At 47.7% G+C, this 13,023-nt stretch overlaps 1 protein-coding gene across 1 annotated transcript in view; it reads right to left on the bottom strand.

Annotated features, from left to right (window-relative positions):
• LOC147679852 (small ribosomal subunit protein uS3mA-like) overlaps positions 1–9,344 on the bottom strand; it is a 163,580-nt gene extending 154,236 nt beyond the window's left edge. Inside the window, exon 1 of the mRNA XM_086943413.1 lies at positions 9,235–9,344. Within this exon, the coding sequence (XP_086799539.1) occupies positions 9,235–9,261 (27 nt within the window). The 5' untranslated portion in view covers positions 9,262–9,344. The remainder of the gene's footprint in view (positions 1–9,234) is intronic.
• Between the last annotated feature and the right edge of the window lie 3,679 nt (positions 9,345–13,023).

Genomic DNA, 13,023 nt, shown 5'->3' with positions numbered 1-13,023 from the left:
AGTAAGACAATTGGCACCCCACCACGCCGCTGCACACTGCAGACAGCGCTCGGCCTCTGTGCCCCCCCCCCTCTACGCCGGCATACTAACGGTGAGAAATACCAGACCCTAGAGAGACTTGTGGGCCGCCATTTTTGATTTTTCCACCTTGACAGCCCTGGTGCGCTGCGCCCTGGGGGGGCTGGTGAGGCCTTCTACACACATTGAACATGGTGGGACAGCGACGGGTGGCCTCTCCCAGGCGGCTGCACGTGGGGGACACCGGCGGCATATCACTCGACTGCGACTCGCTCATCACTGGCCCAGACCAGTAGCATTGGGGACACTCTGCGACCACAACCCTGCAAACACGAAATATGGGCAGGAACAAGGCCAGGGTGCAGGACCACGGTGCCGGAGCCGATCTTCATTCCACGGGCTCTGAGGACCCACTGGCATCCTCGAACGTGGAGATGATTCCCCCGACGGGCAAGACCTCGCAGGATGCGAAACTAGACCTTATACTAGTTGAAATCGAGGCGTCCAGGGAGGCGCTAGAATCCCGAATGGACAACATGGCAACGAGCCTCTCGCTGCTCAAGGCGGACCATACGAAGCTGGTGGAGAAAGTCAAAGAACACAAAATAGCGCTAGACGACCTCATCCCACAACAAACGTCCCATTCTACGAAACTCGAACAAATGGACAAACAGATCAAAATGATATGGGACAAGCTGGATGATGCGGAAGGGCGGGCCCGCCGAAACAACGTGCGCATACTGGGTATTCCAGAGAAAAGCGAAGGGAAGGACCCTACCCAATTTGTAGAGGACTGGTTAAAAAAAGATAGTGGATCCCCAAGACCTCACGCCACTATATAGTGTGGAGAGAGCGCACCGGATGCCGGCGAGACCGCCTAAGCTAGGAGCATCACTGCGCCCCTTAATTGCCCGCCTCCTACACTACAAAGACCGAGACTCGGTCCTTAGGGCTGCAAGAGAGAAAGCCCCTTTGCGCTTCGAGGACAAGACTATTTCGGTGTACCCAGATTTCACCCCGGCGGTGCAGAGAGCCCGCTCGACGTTCCTGGGAGTTAAGCGCATGCTGCGGGACAGGAACCTGAAGTATGCACTGCTATTTCCGGCACGACTCAAAGTGCTTTACAACAATAAGTCCTACTTTTTCGAATCACCGGAGGAAGCGGCGGAGTGGATAGAGGTAACACTGACGCCCCCGAACACGCAGGACCCCTTTGAGGAGGATCAAGGAGAGGGATCATCGCACCGGGGAGGTCGGAACCAGACGGGAGCAGCCAAGGGTCACGCGAACCGACACGCAGCCTCGGGAGGATCGTCATCGGCCAGGACCAAGGGGATAGGACAACTGACAACGGCCGCCTTGGCAGAGCACGACGCCCAGGACCCTGCCGCTTCAGCCAGCCGTTCCGCCACTCACACGGAGGTGTCGGGATCTGCTGATAGCCTGCAACTGTTCCCTAAGATCATGGCACAAGAAGCACATGACCTATGACTGTGGCTGGGCAGAACATCGGATGGTAACGTATGAACTGTCTGCAAGGCGATCGGGGGGAGGGGGGCCTTCTTTGCTCTGGGTGCGATGGAGTGCTACCAACAGACTCCGGACTGGTGTAAGTGGCCCCAGCTCCCCACCATATAGACATGTTTCAATGTAAGGCATGCCCACGTTGGGCTATACTGTTTGGATCCCGAAGGGTTTTATTCGGGGACCTGGTAGTTACAGGGTTGTTTCTTGTACAGGCACGAGACTCATGCTTGTTTAACTATACCTGCTCCACGGTGCGGACTTCACCGGCTTTACCTGCTGCCACTAGGAATGGGGACCCTTAATGACTATAAATTGTGCACTTGGAATGTTCGTGGCATGGGGTCAGTCCACAAAAGACATAGAATCTTGGCTCAACTAAATCGTAGAAAGGTCAAAATTGCCTGCCTTCAGGAAACCCATTTAACGACCTCAGAAAGGGAGAAATTGCTTAAAAAGTGGAAGGGTCAATTGTTCACTACCTCTTACTCAGCCTTCTCGAGAGGGGCAGCCGTGTGGCTGAGGAATTCAGTCCCCTTTAAACTAGTGGAACTGAGGAAAGATACAGAAGGCAGATACGTATTTGTCCGAGGGTTGTTGGACGGTTCCCCTGTTGTGTTGGGTAGCGTATATGCGCCGAACTCGAACCAATCGGCATTCCTGGTGCAACTTAGCGGAGTGCTGGCTGATTGGTTGATTTTCCCTGGTTGATGGGCGGGGATTTTAATGCTGTCCTGGATGTATCAATGGATAGGTCCCACCCACTATTACAGGCTACGGAAAGTAGAAAACAGGCTGAGGCGCTAGTGCAGTGGGCAGAGGGTTGGCAACTAGCAGATGCATGGCGTGGCAAACACAACTTAGACAGGGAGTATACATTCTATTCACCACCCCACAAATTGCACACCAGAATAGATCATGTTTTCTGCACCACGTCACTCTTGGGGTCGGTCATAACGGCAGAACACATGGGCAAAACTCTCTCAGACCACAACCCGGTGGAAGTTGTTTTTCAGTGGGGCAGGATTCCAACACCCATACCAACCTGGCGCCTTACACCAGATCTATTAGAAGACACGACTTTCCGTGCAACACTCGAGATGGCCATCGTAACTTACTTTGACATAAACAGGGGGTCCGCGTGCTCCCGTCAAGAGGAGTGGGGCGCTTTTAAGGTCACGATTCGGGGTGAAGCGATGAGCACACGGGTGGGCATGAGGCACACTGTGATGGACAAACTCCGGGATGTAGAGGGACGCCTAGCACTATTAGAGAGTGAAGCTGCCGGCACGAATGTGCCTTTCACGCCACTACAAGAAGCACACATCCAAATTGCAGAACTGCTAGAGGAACTACGTACCCTTGACTACAGAGAGTACACGAGTAGACAACATGCGCAGGCGGATAAGGCAGGACCTTTATTGGCCCGGCTAGTAAAAGATGATCCGATACACTTGCCCATAATGGAGGTACTTGACCAAGGGGGGTCCATGGCAACAACGCAGTGGAGTGTGAACGCAGCATTTAAAGACTATTATGGGACGTTATACGGCCCACACGCCCCTATGATAGATGGGGCCCTCGGGGACTTCATGAGGGGGTTGGAAATACCGAAGCTTGAGGAACGACAGAGGAAAGAGATGGCGAGGCCTATCTAAACACAGATTACAAAATATTAAGTAAAATACTAGCAAATAGACTGGCTCAATACATCCCATCGCTCATACACCCAGACCAGTGCGGCTTCGTGCCGGGCAGAAGCACTGCTATGAATCTTCGTCGCCTCAGCCAAATCGGGACACAACGGGAAGGGCGGGCACGGAGGGATGCGTATCGCTAGACATGAAACAGGTTTTCGACTCAATCAAGTGGGACTACATGTTTGCGGTACTCGACTACTTTGGGTTGCCGATAGAGTACATTAACTGGGTGAAGCTACTTTACACATATCAGACGGCGAGGGTCCGCACAAACAGGTGCATATCAACACAATTGGAAGTGGCTAAGGGTACTAGGCAGGGATGCCCATTGTCCCCGCTAATATTTATACTGGCACTAGAGCCCTTATTGTGCAAACTCTGTGAGTCCGCGCAACACAGGATCGTACGGAGGGGTGGGATGACGCATGTGGTATCAGCATGTGCGGATGACATTATACTCTACTTCGGAGAACTGGGAGGGGATTTAGAACCTGTGCCCGAAATATTTAATACCTTCAGCGCCATGTCAGGCCTTACGATTAGTGAACCCAAATCGTATGGGTTTTTCTTCTCTGCAGCCAGAGTGGAAACCCACCTTCCCTTTGCACCCTATTCCTTCTAGGTGGTGGAACACACCTTCCGTTACCTAGGGATACAAGTTTACAGAGAGCCAGGGGACCTACTAGAAGGCAACGTAGGAAGGGCAATTACGAAGCTGAGAGCACAGGTGCGATTCTGGACCACGCTCCCGCTAGCAGTGGCGGGCAGGGTGACTATTACCAAGATGGTGGTCCTGCCCCTCCTGTTGTACTACTTTACCGGTCTGCCGCTGAGAATTCCAGCCATGGTGTTCAAAACACTGGATACCCTGTTGACTGATCTGGTCTGGGGCCTCGGGAGGCGACGTATTAGCCTAAAGAAATTGCAGCTTCCCACGACTGCGGGTGGTATGGGGGTCCCAGACCCCCGGGCGTATAACTTCGCATGTCACCTGCAATGGCTCGCCTACTGGCTGGCAGGACGCAATTTGCACGAAATTGATATGTCTGACTCTGAATGGAACAACGGGAGTGTCCACGCCCTATTGCTCCCAAAGGCGGGGATCCCGCGGTCCGCACCCCCCCTGCTCCGCATAGCGATTGAACACTGGAGGCAAGCCGTGAAATACACATCTCCCACGTCAACTTACGCTCCTACGATACCACTACTAGGGCTACCAGCTGGGCTGAGAACACTTTCGAACCACATGCTTACAGACTGGCACGAATTGGGAGTGACACATGTGGGGGATTTCTTTAATGATGGCAGGATGATGACATTTGAAGACTTTCGCACTACACACCTCGCACCTGGATGGTCGTTCTTACTACACCCAGGTGTGAAATGTTACATAGCGCAGGCATGGGCCCCTGATGGGACGGAGCCACCCACAAACCCACTAATCACGATGCAGTATCTGATGGGCACTGGCAGCCACCTGACCAGGTGGATAACGCATGGTATAAGAGAGGACAGGGCCATTTCACTGCAACCACTACGAGATAAGTGGGAACACGACATTGGGAGACCGCTCAGAGATAAGGAATGGGACCGATCTTGAAATATCCTAAAAAGGTATAGAGGAACCAGAAGTTCAAATTCATACAGCTCATGCTCCTCTACAGAGCATATCTGACTCCACACCGCCTACAGGGGGGGGGGGGGGGGGGGGGGGGGGGGGGGGAGTTCAGTTGGGATGTTATAGTGACCTAACGAAAAATGAAAATGTATACCTCCTGTCAGTGCGATCATAAGATACAAATGTGTGAATTATGTACCGAGAATATTCTGCACTGCTTAACATAATTTCATGTATCCTATTAATAAAGAAATTTTCACCAAAAAAAAAAAAAAGGAATAATGGGTAGTAATGGAGGAAAAGCCCCGGGCCAGGACAGTGTCCCATTAGACGTCTATAAAATAGTACCGGATCTATGGGGACCAATACTCACTAGAGTTTTTAACCTTGCAGTAACCGAGGGTACACCACCCACATGGGGTCACTCGGTTATTATTCCCATTTACAAAAAAAGGGAACAAATCAGAAGCTAAAAATTACTGTCCCATTTCCCTCTTAGACTCTTCAGTAAAAGTGATGAGTAGAGATTTATTAGCAAGACATGAGGAGTGGGTAACAGATAACGTGATTTCATCTCTGGCACAACATGGTTTTAGAAGAGCGTTAGGTCTGACAGAGCAATACATTAACTTAGAACTTTTCATATGTAAATATGCGTGCGCAAAACAAGGGAGTCTATATTTATGTTTTGCAGATCTCAGTAGTGCTTTTGATCTGGTTGACCATGATATCCTTTGGCCAGTTCTGCTTAACCTTGGAGTTCCAGAACCCATTATTTATTTTCTCGCGAGGTTGTACGAATAATTAACAACCAGAGTCCGGTATGGTCAACGCGGTGAGTAAAACCCCAAATTTTTAGGTCAAACGAGGCACCCGCCAAGGCTGTGTCCTAGCACTGTTGCTTTTTAATTTCTTTATAAATAAAGTCGGCACAGTGCTCAAGTCGGTGCAGGCGGATGCACCTCAAGCTGCAGGTCATGCTATACAGGTCCTGCTTTATGTAGATGATGCTGTGCTTTTGTCTAGAACTCCGGTTGGCCTACAGCGACTACTAGATAAGTTTGAAGCTTTTACTATCTGTAGGAAGTTATTGATCAGCAAAGCAAAAACATGTTTCTCAATAAACAGTTTTACAAAAAGTATTTTTTTTTTGACTTTTTATTATTTTTAGTCATAGCATTAGCAAGACACTCAACATGTACAGAATCATTGAATACAATATGTTGAAACAGCCCTAGACCCAAATCCTGGTTGTCTACATCTGCCCCCCAGCTGTCTAATGTGTTAATAACAACTGGCCCCACCAACCCACCTCTTTCAGTCCTCCCCAAATTCTTCATCTGTACTGCCCTCATCAGAGTCCGGTTTTGGTTCGCATATGTCCCCCCTATATGTGTTCCATGCTGCCCATATTTTGGTCCATTTCCGGTGTATGTACACAGTTCTCTCTGTCAACATAGTAATGTCCATGTCCTTACACCAAGCCACCAACGACGGCAGCTCAGCAGCCCCCTATTTTGCGCAATGTTGCGTTTTGCAACCATGAGGCCCAATGTTACCCATGTCTGCCCATGACGCGGTAGGTCATTGGGCTCCCACACATTAAAAAGGCATCTGCGTGGTTCCGGCATCAGTGAGACGTTTGTAGCCTGAGATATTGTGCGTAGTATCTTTCGCCAGTAGTCGATTAAAAAAGTAGTTTTTTTAAAACAAAGCACAAACATTTACTATGGTATGCAGCCTAAAACCCAAGAAACTAAAACATTTTTTATAGATAGCACCTGAGTGGAAACTGTTAACAATTTTTGCTTTTTGGGGATAACTTTTTCAGGCAAGGGAAATTGGTCGCATGACTTAACTAATGTCCGTTCAAAGATGCTAAAGAGTGCACATGGGGTCTTCTTTTTTGCATCTAAATTGGGAGACCGCTGTATAAAGGGCATTATAGATATTTATAAAGCTAGATGTGCTTCAATTGCATTATATGGTTCCGGGGTGTGGGGCCATAACACCAGCCAGGCCTTACAAACAGTGGAAAATTATTTCCTAAAACATATCTTATGCCTGCCCGCGTCAGCATCTTCAGAGATAGTACACCGAGAAGTGGGAATACGATATTTATCGAATTTGATTGCTATGCGACCCTTAATGCTCTGGAAATCTATTTGGGCCAAGGACAAGACAATATTTACCCAAACCATCATCCAGGATTGCTTGCAACTGAACAACAGTTTATCTATCCCTTGGATAAAATATATCTTGGAAGTAAACAACAAATTATTTAAGATTAAGATCCATGAAAATCCAGCATATGTGATAGGCATGTCCAAGCAGGCAATTAAGTTCCTGCCACACAAAAATTAGATCTGTATGAGAACAGTTAGAAAGCAAACTGCATACCTGTTTTACAAAACAATTGTAGATAGTGATGGCTTTCAAAGCTATTTGTCTTTAGTTACAAAGCCTTCACATCGTTTTGTATTAACAAGGCTGAGGTTGGGAATTGCTCATCACCTAGTTGCGTGCCCCGAAATGAAAACAAGGTCTATAACCCTATGCCCATGTGATGAGCATTCCAAACAGAGCACTATGCACTTTCTACTTTTCTGTGATTTTTATCTGCACTTTAATGAGTTACTTATTTAAAGCCATTGCTCAAAAAATACATTGTAAGAACAACTAACGCTGCTATGAATCTATTAATTGCACTAAAGGATTGTGAGATATGTTTTTATGTTGCAACATTTATTTTAAAATCAATTTATGTGAGAAAAAGTATCATGATTTTTAACTGATTTTAATTTTAATGTAATGAATTAATTGGACCATTTCTGTGTAATTGGATTTAACTGTTTGTATACATATATCTGTTGCTTTTCTGATTGTAATACATACTGAATAACGCATGCTGAACCGAACCGACTAAGGAAATGTTCAATGTGCATTGGATTACAGTCCTGTTGTCATACCACATAGTTTGCAAACAGAGTTTAGCCCAACTGCAAGTTTTGCAATCTTGGCAGGAAACTAGAACCAAGGAATGACCTTGAAAATGATTGTCAAAGATCATCTAATTTTGTCACATGGAAAAACTAGGATTCTAACTTGCCTACTTGGCCACATCCAGAGGAGAAGCTCTAATGAAGAGGCCGTGGGTTGCAATCCCAAGAGTAATGCACCTGGTCTGGGACTTGCTTAGATTTTTAGTGCATTATCTATTGCCAGCATAATTTGGTAAAGTGGCAAAACAGTAATTAGATGTCAACTTAATTAGATCCTTGGCTACAATTATCTATTATCGCATATAGGTGGAGTGGTGTGGCTCACTGGTTAGAGGCGGCAGACCCGTAAGCATAGAACGGCCCGGGACCAGGGTTCAATTCCCGACGTGGCAGGGTTGTGGACCAGGGTCAAACGGACTCGATAATTCTCGCCTCGGTGCCTACTCCAACCAGGGAACACACTCGGCAACTCTGGGCATTAAGCTTGCCTCATCTCTACAACAGCCCCCCACAGAAGCCGGGGATGCCTGGTCTCACCTTGGAGATACCCAGAATGGGAACACCTCACAGGGAAAACCAGGACGGGTTCCCCAGCGGTCTTCAGCGCCAGGACACTCCGATGGAGTCACAGTGCGCTTTACAAGTACACCCACATTTACATCTATCATCTGCCCCTCCCCCCCCCCCCCCCGAATTAGTAGATAAGGGAATAACGACTGAAGGCAATTATGAGAACTTTTCTAGGTGGATAACATGGTTTATCAATGGTATATCAGGTCTATACTATTTTAGTATTTTGAATAAGGTAATGCAGTTACCCCTTCATACTCTCGACTCTGCAAGGCTAGCGAAACAGAGCATTGAAGTCCAACTCCAGCATATGGAGATCACAGATGAAGTGTCAAACAGTAACAGACTAAATAAGCTACACACAGGGTCAGTTCTTTAAAAGAGATGCTAGTGCTAAATTAAAGGTGGGTAGTATGTATTGTTACCACCTGGTATGTATTCTTTATACCAGCATAAAAATATCGGTTATGTCCTGCCGGTACAAAAAGGTGCATAATTACCTAAATCCAGTATTTATTCCACTTATCGGTACATACTTTAAACAGTAAATGTAAACAGAAACCACTTTAAAAAGTTTTCCTTAATGACCAAAATGGATAATTAAATATTAAAAATTATTAAAGACCATGCCACAAAGTTCTACTTCTGAATCATGTCCGGGTCTTTGCAGAATGTTAAAACCCTAGCGGTATATAATTAAACTCTACGAATCCCCACCGTGACTCGGAACCATAGTGCCCAAACCCCCAATAAATGGATTCAGATATCCCTGCACCACGCTGACCAACAGTATGTTACTTACACCAATTGTCCGTATATTCAGCATCATGCCCGTAGCTGTTCTTGGCACTAATGTCACTTATTCTGTCATTGTAGCATTTCCGGGTCGCGAACACAAAAGAACCAATCCCGTAGCTAAACATATTTCAAGAATAGTTTGTGAGTGGGCGGTACTGCTGATATATTAGGTGGCCTATGATTGGCTTAGTCGTGAAGGTTAGCCAATCCTAGTACGCCAACATAAGTCCGACGCGCTGATTGGCTGTGGGATCTCTGCATCCCTTCACGATCTATTCTTTAAGCACACAGCGGTGCGTGCTGCCGTGCATGCGTGAGTCCAGTCTTTGCTGGAAAACAGTTGGAAATGAGTTAGGCGCTGACCTGGCAGTGGAAAAGTGGTTATGGCAGTGTAGGGCGTGTTAAGTTTCTGCCGCCTGCCGTTTTGGATAGGGTGGCTGGCGATGGTGGAGGAGAAGGAAGAGGAGGAGCTGCGCGGGTTGAGCTCATTTGGGTTACTTAAGGGGGAGAGGAGCAAGAAATCAGGCCAGGCCTTTGCCACAATTAACGCGCTACACAGTTATATTGGTTATGTGTACATTTATTACTCTTTTTTTTTTTAACTAAAGACCCGGTGTTAGCAAATTTTTAGACCGTTCCAAGCCCAAATCACTCCAGTATCAGCCCAATTGTAACCCCCAAGATTGTACTTTCTATACAAAATGCATACAATGGGAGGAGGAGTTTCAATGGGCATCTATTCACAACTGCAGTAATACCCACATTCTATTGTTAACTACTGATTTTGAAGATCAGTGTAATGATGGTTTCTCCTTAAATAATGACACAACACTCTTGTGCAGGTTGAGGGGTTTATTTCGGTATATCTCCGTCAGAGAGCGCCGAGCCGCTTTTGCTACTGGCTCCGGCACTCGCACTCTTTTCCCGGGGATGCGCGCGCATCCTAACAAGGGCGCATTGCGTCATCACGTGACGCGCGCCGACTAGAGCGCTAACATTACATATCTCCCCTTTTTTCCACCAACAAAACAAACAAGAAAACTACAGTCCATCGCTCATATCCTAGTCCTGGAACCTGGATGGTCTCACCACTGTTCTCCTTGGGTGCGTCTTACCGGGGTGGCTGTATCTTCCCTCTCCTGAGTCACTCCAATGCCTTCTCTCTGGCTCGGTTCAGCAGGGCTCCCCATCGACCTCCTTGCACTTCTCTCCACCTCTATTCTGGGGTTACTTCTGCTGCCCTGCTCCTCACTCGAGTCTCCTTCCTCCATGTCCAAGTCCAAGTTGGAGAGTTCATTGTCTTTATCGAGCTCCGCTGCCCCCTCCTGCTCCTGTTCACCAGCGTTCCACTGTAAAATGTTGTTGCACCTTGCCATGTGGTCTTGCGACCATACATTGCCATCGCTTATTAGGGCAGCTCTATCATACACTTCCTGACCTGAAGGGGTTTACTATATTTTCTGTTCCCCTTCCTTTGCATTACCGCCAACTTGACTCTCACCCATTCGCCTTCTTCTAATCCAGTGTCTCTCACATTCCTGCGTAAGTTGTAGTACTTGGCATAGACCTCTTGGGCTCTCTCCAGGTTCACCTGAACCACCGCAGGGGACCATTTACTAGTCACTGTTTTCTCCTTCCACGCTCTATTGTCCTTCGTGAAAGGCTCTCGGCCCATCAGAATTTGGAAGGGGCTATACCCAGTCCCAGTGGAGGTGATTCGGTACGCCCATATCATTTTCCATATTTCCTTCTCCCAATCCTTGTAACTCATTATGGCCACCTGTACCGATCCCATCACCACCCGGTTAAATCGCTCAACTAGGCAATTCCCAGCCGGGTGATATATTGAGGTGTGTTTGGACAGGATACCATTTCTCTCCATGAATTTGGTCCATTTTTCCGAGGTAAACTGAGGTCCATGGTCGCTCAGTATAGATTTGGGAATGCCTTCTCTTACGACGTATCGTTCAGGAACCTTAGAATTGTCTCGGTGTCCATTACTTCTTCCACCTTCATTTCTGGCCACTTGGAGTATCGGTCTATGAGGACACACGCGTACTTTTGGGTTCCTTGTCCATCCAAGATCAGGCCTAGAATGTCGATAGACAGCTCTTCCCACTGTTTCTTCGGGGAGTCAAACTTTCCCAGCGCTGGTCTTAAGGGCTTAAGTGTTTTGTCCGCTCCTTGGCACTGGATGCATTCCCTGAAGTACTGTTCAGTTTGCAAGTCCATGCCTGACCACCAGTATCCCTGTTTGGTCCGTAGTTTCGTCTTCCCGATCCCCAGATGTCCTTCATGGAGGATCGCTAGTAATATCGGAACAATTCCTGCTGGGATGACCTTGTCTCTTCTGTATGCAAACACTCCTTTATCGTCCACTGACAATTCCTCCCTGACCTCATAATAGTAGATTCTCGCTGAGGTGTTTCTTTTCAGGCCATCCGTTCACTATGCACTCCTTCACTTCTTGTATGTCACGGTCTTCCTTGTAGGCTTCGTCCCACTCTTGGTTGCTGATGACTCTTTCCTGGTCCTCCATTAAAGCTACCATTTCCTCTCCAGCTTCTTTGTCTTCTTCTTCTGTCTCCATGGCTGCCGCCCTGCTCAAATAGTCTGCTACTTTATTCCGACTGCCCGGGATATACTCCACATAGTATCTGTACTCCAGAAGCTTCAGAGTCATCTTTGAAATTCTGGGCGTAGCGCTGGCATGCCCACTTGAGGTGAGCACTTTCACCAACGGTTTGTGGTCGGTCTTCAACTGGAACTGTGTACCCCATAAAAATTGTCGGAACCTTGTCATTGCCCACACCACGGCCAGCATCTTCTTTTCTATGACGCTGAACTTTTTCTCTGTGTCACTCAGTGTTCGAGACGCAAAGCTCAATGTCTCAATCACTCCTTGTCCTCTGTCCTGCATCAACACAGCACCTAGCCCCTTGTCACTGGCGTCTGTCGTGAGCACTGTTCTCCCTTGAGGGTCGTAGCCTTGTAGGGGTACGGGGCTTACCACGTCCATTTTGATGCTTTCGAACTCCCTTTGTGCCTCTTCTGTCCAATTGAAGGTTGCTTTTTCTCTCGTTAATTGTCTCATGTGGTGAGTTTTAGTTGCGAAATGTTGCACAAATTTACTATAGTATTCTGCCATGCCTAAAAAGGACCTGACGTCCTCCTTGCAGGTGGGGGGTGGTACGTTGCAAATTGACTTCACATTCTCAGTCTTGGGCGTGATTCCTTGCACCCCGATTTCATGTCCCAAGTAGGTCACCGACTCCATGCCCAGGCGACACTTCTCCCACTCTGCAGTTAGGCCTTTTTCCTCCAGTACTCTCAGCACCTTGGCAAGTTTCGCGTCGTGGTCTATCTTGTCCCATCACTTGGATGTCATCCTGGAAGTACTGGATGCCGTCCACATCTTTGAACAATTGGTGCATCAGTTTCTGAAACACAGCTGCCGCTGACGCCAGTCCAAACGGCATGCGGCGGAACTGATAGCATTCGAAGGGGGTGATGAACAACGTTAACCTCCTACTTTACGGGTGCAACGTGATCTGATGGTATGCTGAGGTTAGGTCAATTGTGGAATACCACTTGACTCCTCTTGTTTTGGCCAACATCTCTTCAATCCGTGGCAACGGAAACTTCTCTACCACAATGTTTTTGTTTAACTCGCGCAGGTCTACGCAAAGCCTGACCTTCCCACTGGGTTTCATCACCACTAAGAGTGGCGCCAGCCATTCGGCACACATGATTGGTTCGATTATGCCCTTTTTCTCCAACTCCTGCAGTTCTA

This window comes from Lissotriton vulgaris, chromosome 11, assembly GCF_964263255.1.
Source record: "Lissotriton vulgaris chromosome 11, aLisVul1.2, whole genome shotgun sequence".
In the NCBI taxonomy this organism is placed as follows: Eukaryota; Metazoa; Chordata; class Amphibia; order Caudata; family Salamandridae; genus Lissotriton; species Lissotriton vulgaris.
The sequence above is the reverse complement of the archived record's forward strand: the minus strand, read 5'-3'. Positions and strand labels throughout refer to the sequence as shown.